Source organism: Contarinia nasturtii, unplaced genomic scaffold (genome assembly GCF_009176525.2).
Source record: "Contarinia nasturtii isolate CC-2019 unplaced genomic scaffold, AAFC_CNas_1.1 Cnas_scaffold_1964, whole genome shotgun sequence".
Taxonomy (NCBI): Eukaryota; Metazoa; Arthropoda; class Insecta; order Diptera; family Cecidomyiidae; genus Contarinia; species Contarinia nasturtii.
Genome location: NW_022199294.1, coordinates 1,073,123 through 1,097,343, shown reverse-complemented (window position 1 = coordinate 1,097,343; position 24,221 = coordinate 1,073,123). Strand labels below are relative to the sequence as shown.

The following is a 24,221-nucleotide window of genomic DNA, read 5'->3' as shown; positions in this document are numbered from 1 at the left end:
TGTTGACATTTCGATACCGCACACCGAACTGTCAAATTGTACTATTTTGACAGCTGGAAAATGAGCACGTTTAAATCACATACACACATTTCTCGTACAGAGTTCACTTCGCGCTATTTGTATGTTTTGTCTGTGTGTTTTATTTTTGTTTCTTTGTCAATTTGTGCGATTTCTATTTGATATTAATTTCAATTTTCATTTGTTTTGCAACAATGTAAATCGGTTGCTTTTTTTGTGTTTTATTGATTGAAAATAAATAAACGGGAGATAAGCATTCGCATCGAAAATGTCAAAGAGGATGGGTTTTCAATTTCGCCAGCCGCGATCCAAAATGCCAAAATTGGACATTACGATCCAGTCAAGTCAACGGATCACAGCTGGCCCATCAAATATGAATCCTCAACGTGACATTGTGGCAGAAACACCAACTCAACCGGACGGTAATTGGAGTGATGAAGAGGAATTTTTTGTATTGTCCTCACAAGCGGCCGATATGGTTCATACGTCTGCATCGGTTGTCATCTCACAATCAATGAACAGTCTTGCAAATCATGATATGAGCTATACACGATTCAGGCAAGAAGTACGAACCGTACACAGTACACAAATAAATCCGATCAAAGAGGTATTAAATGATGATGATGACGATTTGTTTTCAAACATTGACGAACCCATTCCGAATGCCATTCAAGCGGCACCAAACGCCGAGACGCCCAAGACCAATGGTCAAAATGTACAAAATCAACAATTTAGTCAAAATTTCAATCGACCATCGACATCAACGTCAACGGTTAATAATAAATTGAAAGAACAATCGGAAAAAATCCAGTGTCAATATTATGCGGAAAAGATAAAAGCACAAAAGAAACAAATTGAAACGTTGCGAGAGACATTGAATAAAGTTAATCAAAAGTGTACGACGAAGGAAGGAGAGTCATCGACGCTTCGATATGAGGTCGACTCAAAATCCCGAGATATTGAACGTCTTCGCAAAGAAAAAATGGACGAGGCCGTACAAATGGAAAAGAAATACTCGGAAAAAATAACCGCATTAGAAAAGAAAATTGAAGAGCAACGGTCAGAACTTGAATTTAAGGTAAATTGGATTTTATTTTAATGTGGATTCAGCGGTGGATGTTAAATAGAAATTTACATTTTCAGAATATTGAAATTTTGAATAAAAAGTCCAGAAGATCGCTAAACGATTCAGTTATGACAACGGAACCAGAGACGAGCTGGTCCATTGTTGAACTGCACCATCTATTCAAACTGCATACGAATCATATTGAACCAGCAGGTGAAAACATTTATTGCCTATTTATATTTGTCTCCATTTAAATTAATTTCAAATCAACATTTCCAATTTTAGCACCTGAAAATATCCCGGCTGCCGATTTTATAGCTGCGAAAGGTGTTGAAAAATATTGCGGCCTCACTGAGCGTGATTTTGATACATTAAAATGTCTTAACGCCCTACAATCAATATACAATGGAGCCAAACGGAGGAGAATGCGTGTGCTTGACACCGATTCCGTCAAAGAGATCATTAGTATTACAAATGCATTTATTTATGCGATGAAGTCGTATGCAAATCGATTGTGTCTGCGCGTACCAACCAAATACGATGCAGGACTAGAAGCCAAATTGATTTCTGATGAAATGGCCAAACCAACGGCCAATTTAATTGACGACAAATTGATTTATGAAAGACAAATATTGGCAGTGATTTCACTTTTGTGTACGGATTTTTCGAATGTCACTGAAATTATTTTATTCGAAAAATGCGAAGACCAGGAAACGAACACTGACGACGACGACGAAATGGATGTTGAAAATCGAGCTGGGTCATTCGTTGACATTTTGACAGATGTTCTTTTTAAAATTGGACTTTCGGTAAGCAGAGAATACACATGTTTTGAGTTAAATGAAATGGCCGCATAGAAACTAAAATAGATTTAAACCTTAACAAACCATGGCTCTTGTTTCCATGCAAAATTCAAAAAACGCTACTCGTTCTCACTTCAGAATCATTAATTTAAATTATTTTTGTTTACTAGAAAACTCTGTCGCTACACAAAACGCTCATCGAATCGACGTCACTGTTGCTGTTGGCATTGGCAAAAACCTATTCTCCCAGCAAATCGGGCGATTTACTTCTTTTGAATTTATTTCGTTTAATTGTATTTTGTGAACCAGATTTACAGTCGCTCAATCATTTATCGGAGTTTCTAGAGCTTATCTCCGACTATGAATTGTGTAATATTTGCAGTCGATTTTGTAACGATACAAGCACCAACGTTATGTCTATGCAACGATATTGTATCAATCGATTTGACATTGAAACTTGTCCGCTTCAAGTATTTTCGTGCATCTTACAAATCTCATTTCAACCGTACTCCAACAATCGATCGACATTGGATCACACAAATAAGGTGCATACGGTGGCTAAGATCACGATTCACATGATTAAGTTCTTAAGGAATTGCTTCAATAGGCGTGAGTATCCGGGTCATTCATAACTTTTTTATTTCCAACTCTATTTGTATCTTTCTCGTTTTGATTCAGGCGTTGATTGGTTATTTCCCAAGAACAGAAGTCAGAATGATTCTTCAACATTAACACAAGGATCGCATTGTTATAGTTATGTTGTCTCATGTATAATTGTCTTATTACATTTTTGTATCAATAGTTGGTGGGAAAACTACAAGATCATCGGTAAGACAAATTTATAGTTTAAAATAAAAAAAAATAATTAATTATTTTTTACGGCGATCGTCTAGATTACAAACTGATACAAACAATATATTCAATGGGAAGTCTGTTCATTCACGACATTATAAAGAAGCATTATGACCCAAAAGTTCTCAGTTTGGGTGGTTTTCCGGTGAAAAATCGTTTGCAAGTTATTTACGATTGGATTGTTTATTCGAATGCATTTGACCTGACATCCATTTCAGAAAACGCCATCAAATCAGTGAATTTACGTCAAATTCAACAAATGAACGAACCACAAATGCCAGAAAAATCATATACGCACGATCAAATGGATTCGATTCTTGTTGAGTCATTTGATAACTTTTTAATATGAAGCAAAGCGTTAATTTTGTGTTTTTTTTTTTTTTTTTTTTTTTTGAAATTGTAATGAAATTGTAAAACTACTAAATCGACACACTCTTTATAATGAATAAAAAAAAATTTGAATATGCTTAAAAATACGGTAACAATTATGATTTTTATTTATCATATTTCCATAGGTTTTTTTATTTTTGGTGCCAGCCATAACAGATGAGAAAAAATGAAAATGATATTAAATTCGTCGTATTGAGAAAAAAAATTGCGAAAAAAGGTGATCAAGCTCGAGTTTCGGTAGACTTTTCTATTTTATGTTATCGAAATTAGATTTATTAAATACGATTATGCTGAAAGCATTCACGTGAATGTTATTTCTACCGAGACTCTGGATCACCTTCGATATATATGCAATTCAAAGTCAAAATATACTAAAATCTGGAAATTCGTTGACCAATGAATTATAAAGCCGTTGCAATGAATGACAGATGTGTTCTGCTGAACACAAATACATGGGCATTTGCGTTTTCACATCTCGAGTGTTGAAAGGAGAAAGATTTTGTTTATAGTTGGTAAGTCTCGTACTCCTTCAACAGAGCAGAAATATTGTTCTATCTTCTTCTGTGTCTTTATCATACTTCATTTTTTTGGAAGATTTTTTTTGTAATTACTTTCTTGATCATTTTGAAATTTCACCATTGCTTTTAACGTTCGAATTTGATTTTGTGCATAATCGATGACAGTGCTTGAGTGAAACATACAAACTATATGCAAACCCTTTCCCAGTTCGACTCACAGTTGAGAGTTACAAATACAGTTACACAATTTTTCGTTTATTGGCTTGAAGATCTTATGTGTAATGAGCTGACATTAGTTTGGAGTGGACACAGAGTAGCATAGATCTATTGTCTTTGAATCTTTTGTATGACTGTCCTTTTCATTCTTGTTAGGAATATTGAGTTGGTTCAATTTTTCATATTGACGCGTTATAATTCACTAGGCAACGAATTTCCAGGTTTAAGTATATTTTGATTTCGCATCGTATATATATTTGAGGAGTGGCCCAGAGTTTCGTAGATATTGTGATACTTGTTTCGCTTTAGACAGCGTTTTAATATCCGGAATTATAGATGCTCTTGGCAAAAAATCAAAAACTCTATGAAACACGAGTATGGCCACTCTTTTTTATTTACAAAGGATAACATTGTCATAAATACAAATTCGAGTGTAAGGTATTCATTTTAACTAGTTAAAATATTCTTCTTTATGCAATAAAACATCAATTATTAATTTTCGTTTCAATAATTTTCCGAGTCTCATTCACATTTATTTATTCTTACCAATAGACAGAGATGTCAGCGAAAAACATCTAACCATTTGCCATTTGACTTATAAAATAAAACTCAAACCAGATTTGTCTACAAAATGCAGATTTTGGATAAAATAATAAAAAAACGAATGAAATAAAAAAAAATGTCGATGGAAATTCACAAAAAAAAAGAATCGCATATAAACACTGAAACGTTGTGAAGGATTCCAAAATCGGAAATATTTCCGAGAATAACATTAAATATATAGCAAAAACATGGCTTTAATCCTGTTGCGGCGAAAATTAATCTTGATTAAAAAACATATGTTTTTAATTATGAGACATATAAAATTGGTTTGCATGAATGCAGTGAGCACACTTACACCATCCGAATATTTTGTTTCATTTTTAGATCGTCAATTTGATTAAGATCGTTAGCATTTGTAAAACAGTTGGTATTGTGTGTGGTCGTTTGTCACCAAAAACAAAATGATAAGCGGCGACACATTGCAAACGTAAACCAAAAGAGAAAAACGAAACAAATATGAAAAGTGAAGCACTTCCAAATCATCTTTTGTCATTCATAAACAGTACAAACAGAATATGAGTGATTCCCACCGGATCGAATCTGTTAATCCACACATCGACACAGGAATATAATGTATGGCTGTGTACGATATGAATGTGGGACGAGGGGAAAATGTGTTTAAAAATATCTTTTTTTAATTAGACATCAAAATATGTGATGTGTGTGCTCAGAATGTTGATGTTAAATGCCATAGCGAAAGTCAATATACATATAACTATACATATGACAGGCGAAACATTTATTTAAAAAAAAAACAACGAAGAAGTCAAAATGATGAAGATTCACAGACTGTTGTTTAGTTTTTCGTGCTGTTGTTCGGAGAAATTTGTCATTTCCCGCCTTTATCCACTGTGCGCGCACTCCACAACCGATTTTATTTTTACTGACAACAAAAGACAGAGAACACGCACACTCAAAATGACAAACCGAACGAATATGAAGATGAGCAAGTGATTTACGCTCTTTCGCTCGACACAATCATTTGAATTCGGTTAATTTGAAAATAAATATATAGATTTTATTTTCATTCTTCATTTATAAAAATAGGAACAAAATGGAAATTATCGCAACGTATGGGTATGTGTGTATGCGACCATTCATGTATGCCGCCGCCGCCGCCACAACTTTTACAGAATCGGTAGCACGGTATGGGCATTCGGCATTCAGTTATATGCTAGATTCGGTTGTGAAAAGATGTGTAACGTGCGTAAGAAGTGAATTTTCTTTATTCACAGCAAATTCAATTTTTAAAATTCATTTTATGGATTTTCTTTAGTTTTGTGACATTTTATTTTTCCTTTCAAATTTGGAAGAAAAATTTTGTTTGTGGAAAAATCCTTGGTAATCGGTAACAAAATTAAATAGAAATATAAAATAAGTGAAATTTTTTTATTCTAAGAATTCATAATTCTGAAAGAGACAAAAATGACATTTGGTCGTTTGATTTTCCAAAGTGTTGTTGTGCTTTTGGCACTAGCTCAGCTAAGTCGATCGTTAGAAGTGAGTGATTTTTACGATTTTGAAAGAAGCGTTCGCCTTGAGAATGGCGCTGGTAAATCCGAATTCGTCAAATTGGACACACCAATAAATTTCTTCAGTGATATTTACGATCACATTTATGTAAGTATTTTAAATGGTTGAAATAGCTCTTCTCCACTTTCTTTTGCTCTCACTCTATCTGTCGAGTGAACAAAAAATGCTCATAAATATTTCTCTTAAAGACTTTAAAACGGAAAATGAGACAGACTATGCAGAAAATGAAAATATTCACTTAACGATTAAGCAATAAAGTCTTTATATGAGTATTCTTCGCATATTTGCGATCGACATCGAATTTTATTCTTTCTCTAATTTTACTTTAAACGAATAACGAAAAATAAATTTTTATTGAAAGATCATTCAAGAGTTTATGTGTGTCTATAGAGAGTTTCAATAATCATCATTATTGTTACGAAAGATTGTGAGGAAATATCAATAAAATGTGAATTTAGATCCCGTTTGAATGGTAGCTCCTTTAAAAATCCATATAATTAAATTTAAAATGACGATGTGTGGCTTGGGATGAACAATACACGATTCGATGCGGTCAATGAATTTGCCGTTATATTTTATAAGTAGATTGCATGTATATATTTGATTAATTAATGAATCAATAGCTAAATAATAAACAATTCATGCAGGCTGCTATTTCCCCCATATCAACAACATTCTCAATTGGCATGCATTATCTAACTGCATTTCTCCAGTTTCCTAATCACAAATTGTGTGTAGTTTGTAACAATTATTTACTATCAATATACATAGCTGATTACAGCAATGAATATCAACGAATAATATATACATATACAATGCTCTACGCTATCGCTGAAATGAATTTGCAAATCACTGAATTGAACTGATAATTGCAAAAGATTGAAAACATATTTAAAATGCAAACACTTTCGAAATTCGATGAACTTTGACACAACGTTCCTATTGTTTATTCGACGAAACGAATCTCACGTCATCGAAATACTTTATATTGAGAATAAACAATTGGTCTAAATATAACAAACAATCGCCTGATAAACATTTCTATTTATTTCTAGATCAATACACAAGGGATTTTAACATTCGGCACCGAATTAAATGGTTTTTTAAATGAACCATTTCCATTAGAGTATGCGGCGATTGCTCCATTTTATTCAAATGTTGACACGGCTGGCGCTGGACAAGACACATCGATTTCATTCTCGAAAATAACAAGCGAACGAAACACACGTCTTGCCTACGAAACTGTGCGTCGTAATTTTGCCGTGAGCGACAATTTTCGCGTTGTCAGTGTACTTGTTGCCACTTGGGAAAATGTTGGACATTATCGCGAAAATAATACAGAACAAAATACATTTCAAGTAAGTCGCTTTTAATTGTATACATTTAAATGCCATTTTATTTTTAGTTTTGGAAATTAACAATTTAAATTTAACAAAAAGGTTGCGATCATTTGCGGCGATCAAGATACATTCGTTGAATTTTTGTATCCAAGCAATGGTTTAAATTGGTTGCAAGGTGACCAAGGCGGCGAATCTGGTTTACCTGATATTCGTGCACAAGTTGGTTTCATTGCCGAAGATGGACGATTTTTCACTGTTGTCGGCTCCGGCACGGATAATGTGAGTTGAAAATTGGTTTTCTTTTGCTTCAATGAATTTATAAACGAAAAATCAACAAAACTTAGGCAAAATATTTGAGTGAATTATCAAACCATGGACGACCTGGATCATGGATTTTTCGCGTTGGTCATATTGGTTTTGAAAAAAACATCGAACAACCGGATCAATCACGATTCTTCCAACAAGAAGCACAACATCCACGATCGTGCGCAAGTGGTGGCAAATTAAAATGTCACATTTCAGCCATTTGCCGTGACACCCGATTGAGTTTCGACTGTCAATGTAAACATGGATTCTATGGAAATGGATTCAATTGCATTAAAAATGATGTGCCGTTGCGTGTGGCTGGTCAAATTACCGGAAAAATTAATAATACACCGCTTAAGGCACAACTTCAATCATATGTCGTATTGAGCGATGGACGTACATACACTGCAATCAGCCCATTGGACAATAGTATCGGACAAAGCAGTCAATTGTTGTGGGCTTTTGGCTATGGAATCGGTTGGCTTTTTGCAAAACCATTGGCAAATGATAATGCACCAAATGGATATCAGGTAAATGAAAAGAAAAATCTAGTTTTTCTTCGAAATCCGGAAAACTAAACTTTTTTCATAAATAAAAAAAAGCTCACAGGCGGAAACCTCAATCACACAACCACGATTCGGTTTACAAACGCCGATGGATCAAATAATGAATTATTGATTGTAGAACGATTCACTGGTTTGAATGTTTGGGATCAATTGGCCGTTGAAATTGAAGTCAATGGTAATTTACCCGAAATCGCGTCAAACGCAGTCGTTGCATTGCCAGATACAAGCGATAATTACCAATTTTTGAAGGAAAACCAAATTCAATCGGCTGGTAGTGGAGAAATTACAGTCAATGATCAAACAATCAATTACACTGTCAATCAAGTGGTAAGTTGACTTGTTTCCTTAAAATTCTATATCTTTATCAAAATTATATATTTGCACATCTAACGTACGTATTTATGTTCTGAAAAAAAAAAACAAGATCGATTTTGAAACGTTCAGAGAGCAATCCGGCGAACCTCTGAATACACTAAACACACAACCATTCTTCAATAAAGTGTCCAAGATTACTGCCCAGTATCAAGATAGAGAAGCCGCACTTCGCATTGGTATGATCAATAAAGTGGTACGTAATTCAGAAGTGAATCCATGCACCGATGGAACCGCAACATGCAACCATGAAAACTCCGTATGCGTTCCAGACAAACCAAACGACAGTTACTTGTGCGAATGTAAAAATGGATTCTATTATGATGATGCAATAATTGCGTGTGTCGATATTGATGAATGTGCCACAAATGAAAATATTTGCGATCAAAATGCCGTATGTTTCAATGACTTAGGTGGCTACAGTTGTCGTTGTCAGGATGGCTTCTTTGGCAATGGATACACATGTTATGAACAAGTCACACAGGAAATAACTGAAGAACCAATTCAAAGCGCTTCAACGGCCTATCCAACACCAAACATTCCCGGTTTAGCTCCAGAGCACTGGCTTTGCGATCAATGTTCCGAACATGCTGATTGTATCCGAGGCGTTTGCGTCTGCAAAAATGGATGGAATGGCAATGGCGTTGAATGCGTTTATAATTGTCGTGACGATTCAGTTTGGAATATCGATCGATGTGAACTAATCAATGTAAACTCCGAAGAAGAAGAAGGTAGGTTTTTCATGTCGATCGGAGAAGTAGGCTTTTTCTTATCGTTATTTTCGTTTTCGTTTTCAGCTGAAATAGCTCCGTTTTGTGATGCACACACAGGATGCACTTGCGCAACTGGCTACGAATTGATTGAAACCATCGCTCAAAAGATATGCCGTTTAATTGAAAAAGAAGAAACCTCTACAGAGGACGAAGAAGATAAATGTATGTACTAAAAAAATGCTCAAAAATCCAATTCGAAATGTTGAAATGAATTCTTTTGTTCAGTGCCATGTGATGCAGAAAGTAATTGCCATGAAAACGCTGAATGCAATTGGATCGAGAGCGAATTACGCAACAAATGCGTTTGTAAACCAGGCTACGAAGGCGATGGATATGAATGTGTTGAACGTGAAATTTCGTGCTTATTTGTAGGTTAAATTGATTAATTTCAGAAATAATTACAACTAATTACCGTATATTTAAATGCAGGAAAATATTTGTGATGTAAATGCACAATGTGTGTACGATGAAATTGTCGGAAAGTCGGTGTGCAAATGTAATAAAAAATACGATGGTGATGGAAAATCATGCCAATTAGTACCAGAATGCGCTGTATCCGAAGAATGCACAGAAAATTCGTATTGTTCGAATGGAGTTTGTGTTTGTAACGAGGGCTATGAACGAGATGTCGCAACCGATGTGTATGTAACATTTGAGTGTGAAAAACTCAATTCATTTTTGTTCAATACATTTAATATTCACTTTTGTATTTCCTTTCGATTAAAGTTGTGTACTAAGCGGTTACTGTGGTGGAACTTTCTGTGCCAAGAACGCCGTTTGTTTACTTGACAATATTCAAGGCGTTCAATATTGTTCATGCCCAGAAGGATTCGTTGGCGACGGTTTGACAAGCTGTAAATCCGTTCCACCGCCATGCAACCGTAAGAATAACTGTGGACTGAACGCTCAATGTATCCAGAACGAAAATGGTGCATACGAATGTGCTTGTAATCAAGGATTCTATGGTGACGGTTTCATTTGTATACTTGAAATTAATTGCGCAAATACTCCATCGTTGTGCCATGAAAAAGGCCGTTGTGTGTCCACCAAATCGGGATACCAATGTGTTTGCAATGCAGGTACTTGATTGATTTTTGATATGGGAAGGACGTGAATAAAATCCAATTTTATTACAAAGGTTACATCGGAAATGGTACTTATTGTATTGAGCCAATTCGTCAAGAATCGGCATTTTTATTGCTGAGCCAAGGAGTTGCAATTGTAAAAATTCCATCGGACGGTAATCGTGTCTTCCCAATTGCTATGTCAGGCGTAAGAGAGCAACTGTTTTTTTTTTGAAGATACTGGGAATCAGTAATATATTTAAATTTCGATTACAGATGGCCATCGGTATTGATAAGGACTGTTCAACTGGACGCGCCTATTGGAGTGATATCAGCTCAAAACAAATATTTAGTTCGAGATACGATGGTTCAGATAAAAAGTCATTTATCAGTGAAGGTAATGAAGAATTCGGTTTGCATTTGTCAGTGGTCGGTGAGAGACGAACTAAATTCAAATGCCTTTTCAGATGTTGTATCACCCGAGGGAATTGCTATTGATTGGATTTCTAGACGTATTTACTGGACTGACTCGTCGAAGGATACAATTGAAGTGGCTTCATTAGATGATCCCAAACAAAGATCGGTTGTTGTCAAAGGAAATCTCGTGAATCCGCGAGGCATTGCTGTTGATCCCCATCAAAAGTATGACTTATTTTTATGCATTTGAAAAGTTTTTTTTCTCTACTTACCATACTCTTCTCTCTATCTATTTCAATCTCTCTGCGTCTATTTCTCTCTTTGTCTCTCATAGCAAACTCTATTGGTCTGATTGGGATCGTGAACATCCGAAAATCGAACAATCAGATTTAGATGGAACAAATCGCGTAATTTTATTGGAGGCACCAAAAGTGGTTCTTCCAAATTCGTTGTCGATTTCAAGTCGTACCGGTGAATTATGTTATGCCGATGCGGGTACACAGAAGATTGAGTGCATTGAACCATATCATCGCTCATTACGAACGATTGCCACTAATTTGCAATATCCATTCGGTCTCACCGTAACCGCTGACCGTTTCTACTGGACAGATTGGACAACGTATGTGCTTCAATGCAAATAATTTGTAATTAAAAAGTATTTGTCATTTCGTTGATTTTAAATTTGCAGGAAGAAAATCGAAAGCAGTGATGAGCATGGTAGTCGTTATAGTGGCATTGTAAATCCACTGTTTGGAAATCACAAGATGTACGGAGTGGCAGCTGTAACAAGCGATTGTCCATTGTTCTTCAGTCAATGTCAAATTAACAACGGCGATTGCCCATCGGACAGTATTTGTTTGATAAATCCAAATGCTCCAAATGGACGATTCTGTAAACCAATCAGCACTCAATAGAGATGCTCTCTTTTATCCGACTTCAGTCATACATACATACACACTTTTAATACTTTATCTATATTGAACACATAATTTGATCCGAAAAAAAATCAAGTCAATAAATGCAATAAAAGAACAAAAAAAATAGATGAAGAATAAATAGGTTTTGTTTACAGACAATATTTATTTTAAGATTGCTTACATTTAAGAAATTGGCTAAATGAAATATTCATTCAAAAAGTTATTTGTATTTATCATTTATTCGGAGCTGAAGTGCCAGTCTTGAAATTTGTCTCAAACCGATCCATCCGGCATCACAATCACAAAGTACATTTTTTTTAAGTTTCGTTTTTTTTTTGTATAACATTGAAAATATTAACGTCTGAAATCCCAATTGAGTTCTATCTATTTCAATACGTTTCAATAATATATAATTAACAATATTCTAATGAATAATTTTTTTTCTGGTTGTTGTTATTATCAAAGTGCTGAATATGCTTGATCACAAACAGTATAGAGTAAAAAGATCTTATGCGTGTAGAGTGGCTTTTTTTGCTTCAAACACCTGAGGTGAGATTCATTAGGTCGTTTTCATTCTCAGCCATACACACAACATATATATAAATTCTTAATTGAAATTTTCAAAGCTCGATTGTGTTGAAGTAAGACACTTATTTCCAATTGAATTTGCCTCAATATATATCTTGTAATAAAGACTTGATTGCACCGATTAAAATGTGATTTCAAAATTGAAATCTTTTGAAATTTTTTTTGGACAAATAGATAGATTTTTTTTTTTTGCATTTAATATGCCGCTAAAAACTGTTTTTGTTTTAAACTTTGATTTTAATTTTTTTAAATAATAATATTATATTTTGTACCTTGTGGTATAAACATGTTTTGTAGATTTCGTTGTCATGTAATTCTTCGTATGGGCCATAAAATATCAGCTCACATCTTTTATATATGCCATATATATATATGTGTTTTATGATTGGTTTCGAATAAAAAGTCGGCTTGTATTTTAAGTGGATAAAAGTACCGCTTTTACGGGCTCAAAATACAAATCGTGTTTTTATTCTGGACCATTTATGTATGTATTGTGCATGATAAATTTGTAGTAATGATGTAAAATTGAGAAGACACTTTTAAGCCCATTTGTATTTTGTAATGCATTTTGTATGAGTAATGGACCAAATATTTGTTCTGCGTTGGTGTGTCTTCGTTCTTTCAAATGAGTGAGATTCATTAGAATAATTTGAATCAGTGTCATAATGAGAACAAGCACTTATAACATTTTAAATGACATCTATCAAATATAATTAAATTGCAACAAATAAAAGAGAAGAAAAAAAAAACAGTCACAATCGAACAAATTTATATGTCCTCGCCATTTTCAGCTATTCGATCATGGATAATTTGTAAAAGTTGCGTGAAATTGGGCCGTTCCTTTGGATTGCTGCACCAACATTCCAACAATAACGATTCGTATATGTGCTCTGGACAAAGATTCGGTCTCGCCAATCTGAATTGAACCAAAAAATACGATTAATTCCGTGTAAAAGGTGGCGAAAGAAAAGTTTGAAATATCACTTACCGTTCTCCATTCTCAAGTCTAGTCAATAACTCTTCTGCTTGGAGATCTTTTCCAGGTACTAAAATATTGGAAAATAAATGTTAAAATTATGTTGATTCTTTTTGGCATATTTAAAGATTTCTTACCTAAATTGGGCTCTTGGCCACGTGAGAACATCTCAAATAGTGTTACACCATACGACCATACATCCGATGAATATGAATATTTGTTGCTTTTTAGCACCTCGGGCGCATACCTGCAAAAAAATTCAAATTCAATGTTAACCGAGAATAAAAAAACCACTGTCTTCACATGTGAGTGTAAAAATTGCAGTCTCTCTGTTTTTTACTTACCATTTAATGGGTATTGCTCGTTCGCTTTGGGCAAAATAATATCCATTTGAGTCGGCCACTTGTGCCAATCCAAAATCGGATATTTTCACACATTCATCGCTGTCAACGAGAATATTTCTGGCCGCCAGATCACGATGTACAATCTTTTTGCTAACTAAATACTCCATGCCGTTTGCAATGTCTTTGGCAAATTTGAGCAGTCGTTGTGTGGTCAACAACGGACTTTGTGAACTCAAATACATCAAGAATGAACGATGTCTTACATATTCCATGACAATTAAAATTTGTGGATTGTCAATCCATGTGATAATTTTTACAATATTTGGATGCTTTAAGTTTTGCATGATTTTAATTTCACGTTCAAAATCACGCAGAACATTCGTTTCTGGTATGGATTTCAAACGTTTTATCGCCACCTGTGTGACCGATTCGTCATTCAATTCATTTTCATACTGTCCACGATACACACTGCCATAATGACCATCACCGATTTTCCCTTGATAGATTAACTTTCCACCATCGTCCAATTCGATAATCGATTGCGAATAGTCATGCATTGGACATTCGGATATGATTGTTCGTTCCGATTGTGAGTCTGATATTAACGGTGTGATGTCATTCGCATAACCATTCGAGCCATCACTTATTGTTTCAATCGATGAACCCGATGACAGCGTACTTATTCGATCCGGAGATTCAGTTCCATTTGATGTGCATATATGAGTCTCTTCTGCAAATTTCCAAAAGAAATACCAAAATTAATTGAAATGACTTCATATAAAGAGTAGTATGTGATTTGGTCTTACCAGTTTTTGTTGAATTTATGCTTCCCATAGTCGAATGATTATCGTCTCGAATGAATGGATGTAATGTTTGGTATCTATGCAAATTTTGTTTCTCACCTACATCGTAATGAAGAAATTTGATCAATCAAAAGTTCGTATACTACAAAAAAAAACTATACTTACGTGCAATGATTAATTTAGAGAAAACGGCTTGCGGTGAGAATCGTTTGTCGGGACTTTCGTGCCAACCCTCTCTCATGATATCGTACATATCATCGGGACAATCACGTGGTCTTTGCAGTCGTCGTTTAGATGCATAAAATTCTCTTAATGTTGGTGCTCGACCATGTGAAAATATTTCCCATAATGTTGTTGCATATGCCCATATCTCAGCTGAAAAATCCAACTTGGATTGCTCCATATTTTGATGATACTCGAAGGGAATCCAAGGCAAACTAAAACCAAACAAAAAGCACATGTTTCAATACAGTTTCCAATTTGTCTTAAATTACGTTTTTTCTTACTCGTCAGTTGTGTAGGATTTTCGAAACCCTGGATCGCCCAAACGTACAACTAAAGTGTCTTCATCGTAGCGTGCAACGTGCAGCGATGCACACCGAATTCGCCCATGTATAATATTATTTTCTTGTAAATAATGAAGTGCTCTCGCCAACGTCAAAGATGCTTCGATTAAATTCTTCACTGAAACCTGTAGGTGTGGTCTTTGCAAAAATTCGTCGAGAGATCCTAGACGCGTCGACTCCATCACAAGTGTATGTGGTGACGTCAATGTAAACCCATACATTTTCAGCAACTCCGGTGAGAATAAATTGCCCCACTTTTCCGCCAAACGTAAAAACTCCTTTCGAATTAAATAGAAGGAAAAGCACGCAATTTAATTTAATACGAAATAAGAAAAATATTTGCTATAACATCCACTTACCGTCAAGTGTCTCTCAGAATTCAGTACTTTCAATGTAACGTCCAATTTTTTATCTTCGGGCAAGATCCATTCAGCTCGCATTTGTGTAATTATGCCATTTTCAATTACTTTTTGTGAATCTGAATTGGATGCGGAGAGAAAATGTGTGTGAGTGTGTATGTTGAAATGTAACCATTTCATCATATTTAAATTTATGTAAAATTCTTACTTTGATATTTTCGAAAGTCTTTAACCGGATGGAATAATTGTGCCCGCTTTTTACGTAGCTCATTTTCACTGTGCTCGTTGATCGATTGCTTTGCCGTCACTTGGAATGGTGGCGAACACAGAAGCAGAGATGTTGATTTGTCTGAAAATATTCAAATTTATCGAATTTATTTTTGTCTGTTGAAATAAACTTCGGAAATGATTATGGCATTGATAATGAGAACTACTTACCATATTCAGAGGGTGCTAGCCGCAATTTTTGTTTCGATTGAGTTTTTAAACTTTTTGCTAATTCAGTGAGATTGTTAAATGCCTTGATTGTGCCTTCGTGCGAATGTAAATGCCACATGTCATACTTTTGCGTTATTTTACATGTTTCAATGTGATTTCTATTAAAGATATATTCATAATTGAAATGAATTAATTTAAAGTGCAATGACGTTCAAATTGTACGTATTTGAATGGCTTGACGCCAATAATTCTGTAAAACGTGCCACAACAGAAACTTTAAAAAAATAGATACGTATCATAGATGATGACGCAAATTTTTTTAGAGGGGGGTGATGGCAAAATTCTGTAGGCAGTCCATGGAAAAATCCATGGGGGTCCCTGACGATGTCGAAAATTTGTAGGAAATGAGGATAAAATCGTTTTTTTTTGCTCTTCACTTTTTTGGCGAAAATCCCTAGCAAATCGAAAGAATTTTCTCGGTCGAAAAAAGTGAAAAGCAAAAAAAGGTCCTCATTTCAAAATCTGTTCAGGGTTCCTAAAAGTATTTTAAGGGGGGGGGTAATCCGAACCCTAGGAACCCTCGTCATCACCTATGGATACGTATTGGCCTCTAAAGAGTATTAGAGAGTGAGTTTATTCAATTCCTCGAAGGATTTGAATATAAGCATATAATGAACTTGAAGCACTTAGCTGAGATTACACTTTTTTTGTAGCGTAAACACAGAATGTATTAAATGTATATATATATGAACATATTTTGGATACCATTTGGCAATTTGTCAATTGTAAAACAGATCAATTTATATGGATTGTATGCATACACAGTTTTATTTACACAAAATCCATATGAAGCGGATTGTTTTCACAATGCATATTCTCCAAAATATACACATTTATAGACACAGCACAGAAAATCATAATATTTTAATAATAATATGTCGGTGAGTATATAAGTGTAATTAAACTTACGGTTTAACAACGATGTCAATGTAATAATTCTCATAAATCTTTTCACATTGTCGAATAATGTACGATCCAGACGAACATTGTCGATTCTGAAGTTTTGTGTATGAATATTCACCGCCGATTGGGCCGTGACATTTTAAGTCTTTTAACGTTTGCAATGTTGGCGAATAAAGTTCCCGACACAGATCCACTGTCCATTTCACCATCAATCTGTAATGATAATTGATATTGATTATAACGAGGAATAATAAATTGGTATCATGTTGACTTTGACGACTGGAACTCAAAATGTTGAAAAAATATAATTACCTATAGTATGTGGCAAGACAGCTAACAAAAGATTCTCGATTTTGTTGATCATTGATGAGAATAGAAAATCCAGCTGGACAGTCTCGTATCTCAAGCTTAACCACTTGTCGATCGATGATTATTGCAAAAATATCATCAATTTTGGCAACATGCCTCCAAATCTTTTTATACGGATAATAAACACTTAGTCCAGGCCGTTCGCAATGAAATGGTGAAAATTCCACATCAACGGTACATGTTCCGCCAACAAAGTTATCTTCAGGTAAATATGGCACTATTCCAGAGAACTTCTCCATTAGATAATGTGGAACTAGGGTGTTTATCGATTCCAGATACGTACTCTTGACATAGCTAAAGTGAGACACGAAAAATTAATTTAAAATTTGCCACACTCAAACTAGAGATGAGAAGAAGATAAAAACAAATCAGTAATACTCACTAAGAGTCGTGATCCATATTTTTAATGTTTCTCAATTCCTTTGAGATGGTTTGTTTGATGAATAGTCTATGTTTGACGATGTGTTTTTTAGGTAAGTAATTTTCATAATGTTTTTCGAGTTCATCCACCGATAGTCCATGTTCCAGCATTTCAATGTACATACTCGTAACGGCCAAACCGACCACTTTTTCTTTGTGCTTTGGATATTTCAATTCGGGTATTGAATCGTTGATCAGATCATATTTAACTTGATGAAAGAAATAGTTGTACGCAATTTTGTCCATTTTTTTAAACTCTGACAATTTTGGCACTTGATGTCGCAGTCGAAATTCATACTTTTCATTTGCCTGTACGGTACGACATCCGGGCAAAAAATTCGTTGTGCCTTTAATGCGTAGCGAAAATAGAAGATTTGATATCGGTTTGATCCCCAGATCTCTGCACAATTCACGGCAAACCGCTTCACATGTATCGTCCACACCAAATGTTATTTCTCTGTATTCTTTGCTTGTGTAAAGCAACACGGAAAATGTTTGTAATGTCATTTTTGTGCTTGTATTTTTGTTGTTTTTTATCGCGCGATTTTTTATCGTTTCCAACGATAACGACAGCGACGTTGTGTGGGCAAAAATAGCACCCAGTTTGTCTTGAAAAAATTACTATTCGACTATTTTTATGCAGCACGTTACCACAGATGATAACAGCAGAGCTTCTAAATGTTGTGATGTTGTCTCATTGAGATGTGAACAGAAACAGAAGAAATGCAACCAACAAACACGTTCATCTAGTATGTTAAGAAGGGAGAGAAAAGGGTTCTTTTAATATATTCCAGGTTAAAAAAAAAATTCTTGATGAATATTAACATAATATCTTTACGGCAATCATAGAGGCTTAATTACTTTCGTCGAAATAAGTAAATGCTTGAAATAACAGTGAGCGACGACTAACATTTTACACCTCCACTATGCGGATAATCCATGGTATTTTTTTAATACTATTGATTACACATATAAATTGCAATTTTTAATTGTTATATTGTAGCTGTTATGATGATAAAGGCGCACAAGTGAAAAAAAAATAATAATATACGCAATTAGAATAAACTCCTCTACCAAGCCCAACGATTATTGTATATATTGTAAATTTTATCCATGGATTTAATGAGTTTTACCAACAATCATTTAAACAATATTATAACAAAATAATTTCCACATTTCAAAAATAATTTCCAGGAATGAAAAACGAGAGAAAATCATTCGTCCGCATAACAAAATTTTCAGTCATTACATTTTGAATAAGTAATACAATGAATCTACTTCTAATTGGCGATACTTGGAATGGATTACAAATATAAAGTGAGAACAGGGAAAACTTGTTGAATTTTTGATGACTTGTTAAGTACCTCAATGAAATGGTAAAATTGATATCGAAAAAAAAGGCTCGCTTTATAAGTAATTTTTTTTCATGCAAACAACGACTCCAGTATTAACTGACATTAAAATAAAAACATTTGTTTTGAACATCGCACGAGAGCACTTTTTTCTTCTTCATTATTTATTTTGGTATTCAATTGATTTTTTGTCATGTTCAGAATATTTTATTTCGGCATATGTCGAATATCGTCGAAAATGTTTAAAATTCACTAAAAATACCACATTTGAATATGATGAAAAATGCATCAATTTTACCTCGGTTCATTAAAGTTGCATTTTTCCGATGTTTTCGTTTGGTTTTTTTTTTTTTTATATATACAACAACAACTGCGACGTGAGCGTTTCAATTGAACGCCACACAAAATTCTTTGGAAACACGATTTCGTATTTACAACACTTATAAACCGTCCTTTGTATTTACACTGCGCCGAAACTCACGATATTTAATTTTTGTTAAATGATTCTACACTTTAATTGTCGACGCTGAGGTTTGTGTCAAAATACGTTTTTAGATGAAAATAAATCGTCCATCTTTTATTTGATGTGTTATCGCAAGACTCTTTTTTTACATTTTCCTTCTATCTTTTTTTTTCTACTCTCGTTATGTGTACGAGGCAAGACGTAAGTATAATAAGTGCGAGAGTTGTATGTCTCTTGGGCACTGAATGAATGTAGCTATTTAGTGTCAACATTCACATACAGCATACATACACACATACGCTTTGCAGCAACAGCTTTGTTTGCTTTTAGATATAGATGTATCGTTGGTGTTCGGCATTCTTCGGAATAATGTGTGCGTGCGACCATACACAACTGACATTTTGTTGTAGGTGTGTGCGGGTGGGTATGTATTTGGTTCATTTGTGTTGTATTAAAGACATGCTGACATTCAGCACATTGGTACGACCAAATGCGAAATACATTGAAAACAATGGTAATTGAAAATAATAAACATTTCTTAATTTGCATGTATATGAAAGTACAGTTTTTTTTATTGTTATATTCATAAACTTTTCTTCGAAGCGCTTCGAAGTGATTTATTTTTATTTTAATTGTATCAAACAATGGATACAGTTTTTTCTTGTCATGCAAACTAGAGCTGGATATGAGCACAAATTGATGGTAAATCATTTGAAATTAACTTTATCTCTCGGCACAACACATTTCTGAATTCAAAAAGCGAACGTTCTTGCTTCTCGTGGTCGTATTTCTGAGAAAGGTAAATTGTTTTAGAATGTTTGACCTTCGGCTAGATATCGAAAGTAAAATGCTTACGTGATTGTAGATGATTGTAGGGACAAATGCTAATAGTTCACGTGGTGCAGCTAATTGTTTGGTTTTTCTCTCGGCTTCCAATTGCAATTCTGTTCCCAAATCACTTGAATAACAACTGACCACATCATCGTATGGCAATCCAGCCTGTGTCGAACACTAATTTTGATACAATTGACAGAAAATTAATTATTATTAAACGTTTAGCAGAGATTCTATTTCATGTTTGAAACAATTTTACCGCATCACTGCCGTCGGAACCATAACTCATTTGGCATGTAACGAACTCAACTTGCTGAGCTTGGGTTGTTGATGACCGTAGTCCGCACGAGTGAATTTTGTTACCCGAACACTCATCAGGACCATGTTGACATGTGAATCCAACGCCATGACCTTGAGTTAAACTCTGAAATGACCATTATCGTACCATAGAAGACAACAAATTATTTTGAACTATCGTTTTTTTTAAGTTTCAAGTATTTTTGAAATTAAATAAAATCTGTATTCAAATAAAAAAAACTAAATGTTTAAAATAAAAAATGTTTGAAAAAAAAACATTGTTCCTCAAAAAAACTTGTAGGAACTTCATAGTAAATACAAAATGAAGCGAAACGATAAAAACACTGAATAGCTTGTTCACGCAAAAATAAAATAAAAGCCGCTCTGAGTGTACGCACCTTTGATTTGCCGAACGGAACGAATTCAATATCCACATATGGTTCAAAATTACGATAGTTTGGTTCCAATTGATTTTTTATAAAACGTATACTATCGGGGCATAGTGATTCGTAGAATATTGTGACGTGCACCTATAAAAAAAATTCAAAGTCAAAAACATGTATTTTAAAAAAAAGACACACTCAGATTAAAAATGTCACGTCGTTTCACCTTGTATTGTCCGAAAACTTCGGGTGAGAATAAAAATATAGCAAAAACAATTAAAACGTTTTGTTTCATTGCACTGAATAATAAATCAAATGAAAAAAGGTAAAACAAATTGTTGAATGCACTATGTTGATCAGTAAAATTATGTTAAGTTCAACTGGTTCGATTGAAGAAAATCAATTTACTTTTAATGAGTTTCTCTAATGATGTAAATTTTTAACAGAAAAAAAGATCTACAAGAGAATCAGTTGTATGCGCACGAATGAGGTGTAGTTTCACATGCGATTAAAGCATAGTTCGCGTTTCACATTTGTTTATAACAAAAAATACAACATTGAAAATTCATCTCCCACCTTTCGTGTTTCGTTGGCGCTCAAAAACTAGTTTTATGTCTCTCTATAAGCGAAATCAATAACCTTACAGAGAGAGTCTTGTCGAACCGCTTTAGTGAATTATAATTTAAACAATTGGTAATAAACAGGTCATTTACTTGCAGCGTTTTATAAATAATGTGATAAGATCTGATAACATAACAATAAGTGTCAAAAATGCATTTCTGATCATATTTTTCCAGATTTTTGTGTTTTTTTTAACATTCCTCGGTGTTTACCAAGTTTAATGAAATTATCAATAAAAATTATGATCACAACAACAAAAACATTGATGTGCTCGTTAAGCGGTTCTATATGACACATTTTGTTTATTTAATCGATGACGTAAAATCGAATCATTGCAATGGATTTGCGTGTTATGATTTAATCATTTAAACGTTAAAAAGCTTATGATTTACAGCTCCATGATGTTGTTTGTATAAAATAACCTAGAGAGAAGGTCAGGGTTCAATTGAATCATTGCCCATTTCGTTTTTCCTTTTTATTATCATAGTACGTTCCTCTTCCGATCGCCATTTCTTTAATCTAGTTCACATGCATGTTTTTATTCATATGATAACCCCTACGCTACTTATTTATTTAAGAAAATTGCACGATCATCATTACAATTATGATTCATCGTTGGCTCTTCGTTGGTGATACGAACAAGATAATGAATGAAATAAATAGATTGACGATGCCGTATAATTGTTTAGTTTTCAACAAGAACTTTCCGTGCAACAACATTTTGCAACACAAAAACCATGGCACCAATCGCAACATTGAGCTGTAAAGAATCATTTACCATCTCGCACTACCTCAACAGGTTTGTATACGATGAACGCAAGTAATTGAAAGGTGATGTCAATAAATCAAACTGCTTTTTTGTTTGTTCTTAAAGTCCGCACCTGAGTAATACAGCAAATAAAAAGGTCTACGGAGAATGTGCAAACCCAGCGGTACATTCTCATCAATATACAATTGAAGTGATCACTCGTGGCACGGTCGATACAAGCATTGGCACGGTTATGAGTTTATCGGATTTAAAATCACTGCTCCGAACAACCGTTGCCAATCAATTGAACAGAAAAAATCTTGACTATGATATCAACTTTTTTAGAACAGTAGTAAGTAATTATTCACAATATGTAATCAATCTTCATAAAAAAGACATGTTTAATGAAGACAATTATAATTAACAATGTAAAACAACATAGACTACTGAATTAATTCTCCTCTACAGCCGAGCACCATTGAAAACTTGGCAATTTTCATTTGGCAGGCGATGAAACAAGAAATGTCCGAACCAGAACTGCTGTACGAAGTAAAATTGACTGATAACGAAGAAAATTGTGTAATTTACAATGGAAGTGGTGGTCATGTACAACGCAACGGTCAGATGAACCTTACATCAGACACAGATTGAACTATAATTCATCAAAATTTAACATCAAATGATGAAAATGTGTGAAATCTAACACTCTTTAAAAAAAAAAAAAAAATCAAAATGTTTTTGCAAGTCGCTCAACATTTTTTTTACATCTGTAAACCAAATTGACGTCAGGCACGTAACGAAAGTTACACAAAAGCGATGCGATAATAGAAGAAAACGAATAATATGATAAAAGTGTAAACATTTCAATTTTGAATAAATAAATATCCGAAAATATCAACACAAGCCTTTGTTTATCCATTTTTTTTGTCTTCTGTTTAAATGAATCAAAGACTCAGAAGAAAAAGACCCATTCATTGCTAAAAAAAAGTACCCAACCGATAAGAAGTGTTAGATAAAATATTCGTTGCAATTCAAATAATTTTGAGTGCGAGAATATTCCAAATTGGATTATGGTTAAGTATTCAGCTGTACAAGTAGTCTCTGTTGGTGTATTTCCATTGGAAGAAATGTCAAATGTATTTGACATTTGGAATAGTTTCCCGCTCAGTAATTTCGCGGAGCACCAAAACGCATATTTCCAACGAATCAAGCATTTTTAAGGGTTTGTTTTACATTTTCTGCATAGAAATTCTCAAAACTCTCTCTCAGTCAGAGTCTATTGCAAAAATATTGTGAACATTTCAAAATAAATGTAATTTATTACATTTAAAAACGAATTCAATTCAAATGAATATTGTGTACGCTGAATGGCGCTGTCAGTGGCTTGTGTTAAATATGATATGACGTTCAGTGTCGAATCAAAGATGGCATCCATTTGATGTACACTATACTAGCATTAAATAGGATTTATTATTTTTTTGAAATTTTCACAATCTCATTCGAAACGATTTGTATTATTAGTTTTAATTTATTTCAATTAAAGGTAGAGGAGAAAACATCGATTGGTGTGTTTTTTTAGACTTAGACCGATTTCAACTAGCGACAAATAGTTTGGCGTGAAAACAAATTGCAGTAAATAAAAAAACGAAAGAAAGAAAGAAAAGTGCACCGCATTCTGTAAAAGTATCTATTTGCTAACAAGAAGAAATAAATGTATTCGAATTAGACATTGGCGAATATTGGCTATTGCATTTTAGCGTCATGATTGTACAAGAACCCGTGCAGGTAATGTGTAATTCGAAATTAAACCAAATATGTGCATCAATAAATTGCATTTTGTTTTTTGTTATATATAATGCAAAGATTTTCGTAATACGATGTGTCGAAACGAACAAAAGACCATGGCGACAAAATCGATTTTATATGACGAACAAACGAAACAC

At 34.1% G+C, this 24,221-nt stretch overlaps 6 protein-coding genes across 9 annotated transcripts in view; 4 read left to right on the top strand and 2 right to left on the bottom strand.

The window, feature by feature from the left end:
* Positions 1–147: 147 nt before the first annotated feature.
* Positions 148–3,119, top strand: LOC116347582. The gene is made up of 6 exons (XM_031778234.1): positions 148–1,096; positions 1,162–1,297; positions 1,370–1,893; positions 2,058–2,496; positions 2,566–2,715; positions 2,781–3,119. The coding sequence occupies exons 1-6, from the start codon at positions 287–289 to the stop codon at positions 3,086–3,088; spliced, it is 2,367 nt and encodes a 788-aa protein (XP_031634094.1). The 5' UTR covers positions 148–286; the 3' UTR covers positions 3,089–3,119.
* Positions 3,120–5,749: 2,630 nt separating this feature from the next.
* LOC116347525 (nidogen) lies at positions 5,750–12,176 on the top strand. The gene is made up of 15 exons (XM_031778123.1): positions 5,750–6,086; positions 7,055–7,357; positions 7,439–7,618; positions 7,684–8,175; positions 8,248–8,538; positions 8,636–9,314; positions 9,381–9,518; positions 9,582–9,724; positions 9,786–9,997; positions 10,083–10,435; positions 10,495–10,628; positions 10,697–10,817; positions 10,888–11,062; positions 11,172–11,456; positions 11,526–12,176. Exons 1-15 carry the CDS (start codon positions 5,892–5,894, stop codon positions 11,749–11,751), a joined length of 3,927 nt encoding a protein of 1,308 aa, XP_031633983.1. The 5' UTR covers positions 5,750–5,891; the 3' UTR covers positions 11,752–12,176.
* LOC116347526 (tyrosine-protein kinase hopscotch) lies at positions 11,974–19,623 on the bottom strand. The gene is made up of 14 exons (XM_031778125.1): positions 19,231–19,623; positions 17,543–18,326; positions 17,104–17,454; positions 16,798–17,004; positions 15,829–15,986; positions 15,599–15,739; positions 15,391–15,509; positions 14,972–15,309; positions 14,631–14,902; positions 14,469–14,564; positions 13,663–14,392; positions 13,456–13,565; positions 13,331–13,388; positions 11,974–13,258 (listed from the first exon to the last, which is right to left on the bottom strand). Exons 2-14 carry the CDS (start codon positions 18,085–18,087, stop codon positions 13,111–13,113), a joined length of 3,273 nt encoding a protein of 1,090 aa, XP_031633985.1. The 5' UTR covers positions 18,088–18,326; positions 19,231–19,623; the 3' UTR covers positions 11,974–13,110.
* Positions 19,624–19,945: 322 nt separating this feature from the next.
* Positions 19,946–21,429, bottom strand: LOC116347588 (GILT-like protein 1). 2 transcript variants are annotated; one of them, XM_031778244.1, is made up of 6 exons: positions 21,318–21,362; positions 21,136–21,208; positions 20,925–21,056; positions 20,489–20,653; positions 20,251–20,406; positions 19,946–20,185 (listed from the first exon to the last, which is right to left on the bottom strand). In XM_031778244.1, exons 2-6 carry the CDS (start codon positions 21,202–21,204, stop codon positions 20,069–20,071), a joined length of 639 nt encoding a protein of 212 aa, XP_031634104.1. In that variant the 5' UTR covers positions 21,205–21,208; positions 21,318–21,362; the 3' UTR covers positions 19,946–20,068. The 2 variants fall into 2 exon arrangements, with proteins under 2 accessions (XP_031634104.1, XP_031634103.1); XM_031778243.1 differs by having other exon boundaries at positions 21,136–21,429.
* A 795-nt stretch (positions 21,430–22,224) lies between these two features.
* On the top strand, positions 22,225–23,181 carry LOC116347563 (6-pyruvoyl tetrahydrobiopterin synthase-like). The gene is made up of 3 exons (XM_031778209.1): positions 22,225–22,329; positions 22,405–22,630; positions 22,747–23,181. Exons 1-3 carry the CDS (start codon positions 22,268–22,270, stop codon positions 22,927–22,929), a joined length of 471 nt encoding a protein of 156 aa, XP_031634069.1. The 5' UTR covers positions 22,225–22,267; the 3' UTR covers positions 22,930–23,181.
* Positions 23,182–23,428: 247 nt separating this feature from the next.
* The window catches only part of LOC116347562 (cell division cycle protein 27 homolog), a 5,899-nt gene continuing 5,106 nt past the window's right edge, over positions 23,429–24,221 (top strand). Inside the window, exons 1-2 of one of the 3 annotated variants that reach the window (XM_031778207.1) lie at positions 23,429–23,500; positions 23,822–24,063. In XM_031778207.1, coding sequence (XP_031634067.1) covers positions 24,040–24,063 — 24 coding nt within the window. In that variant the 5' untranslated portion in view covers positions 23,429–23,500; positions 23,822–24,039. The other 2 variants (XM_031778208.1, XM_031778206.1) reach the window with 2 other exon arrangements.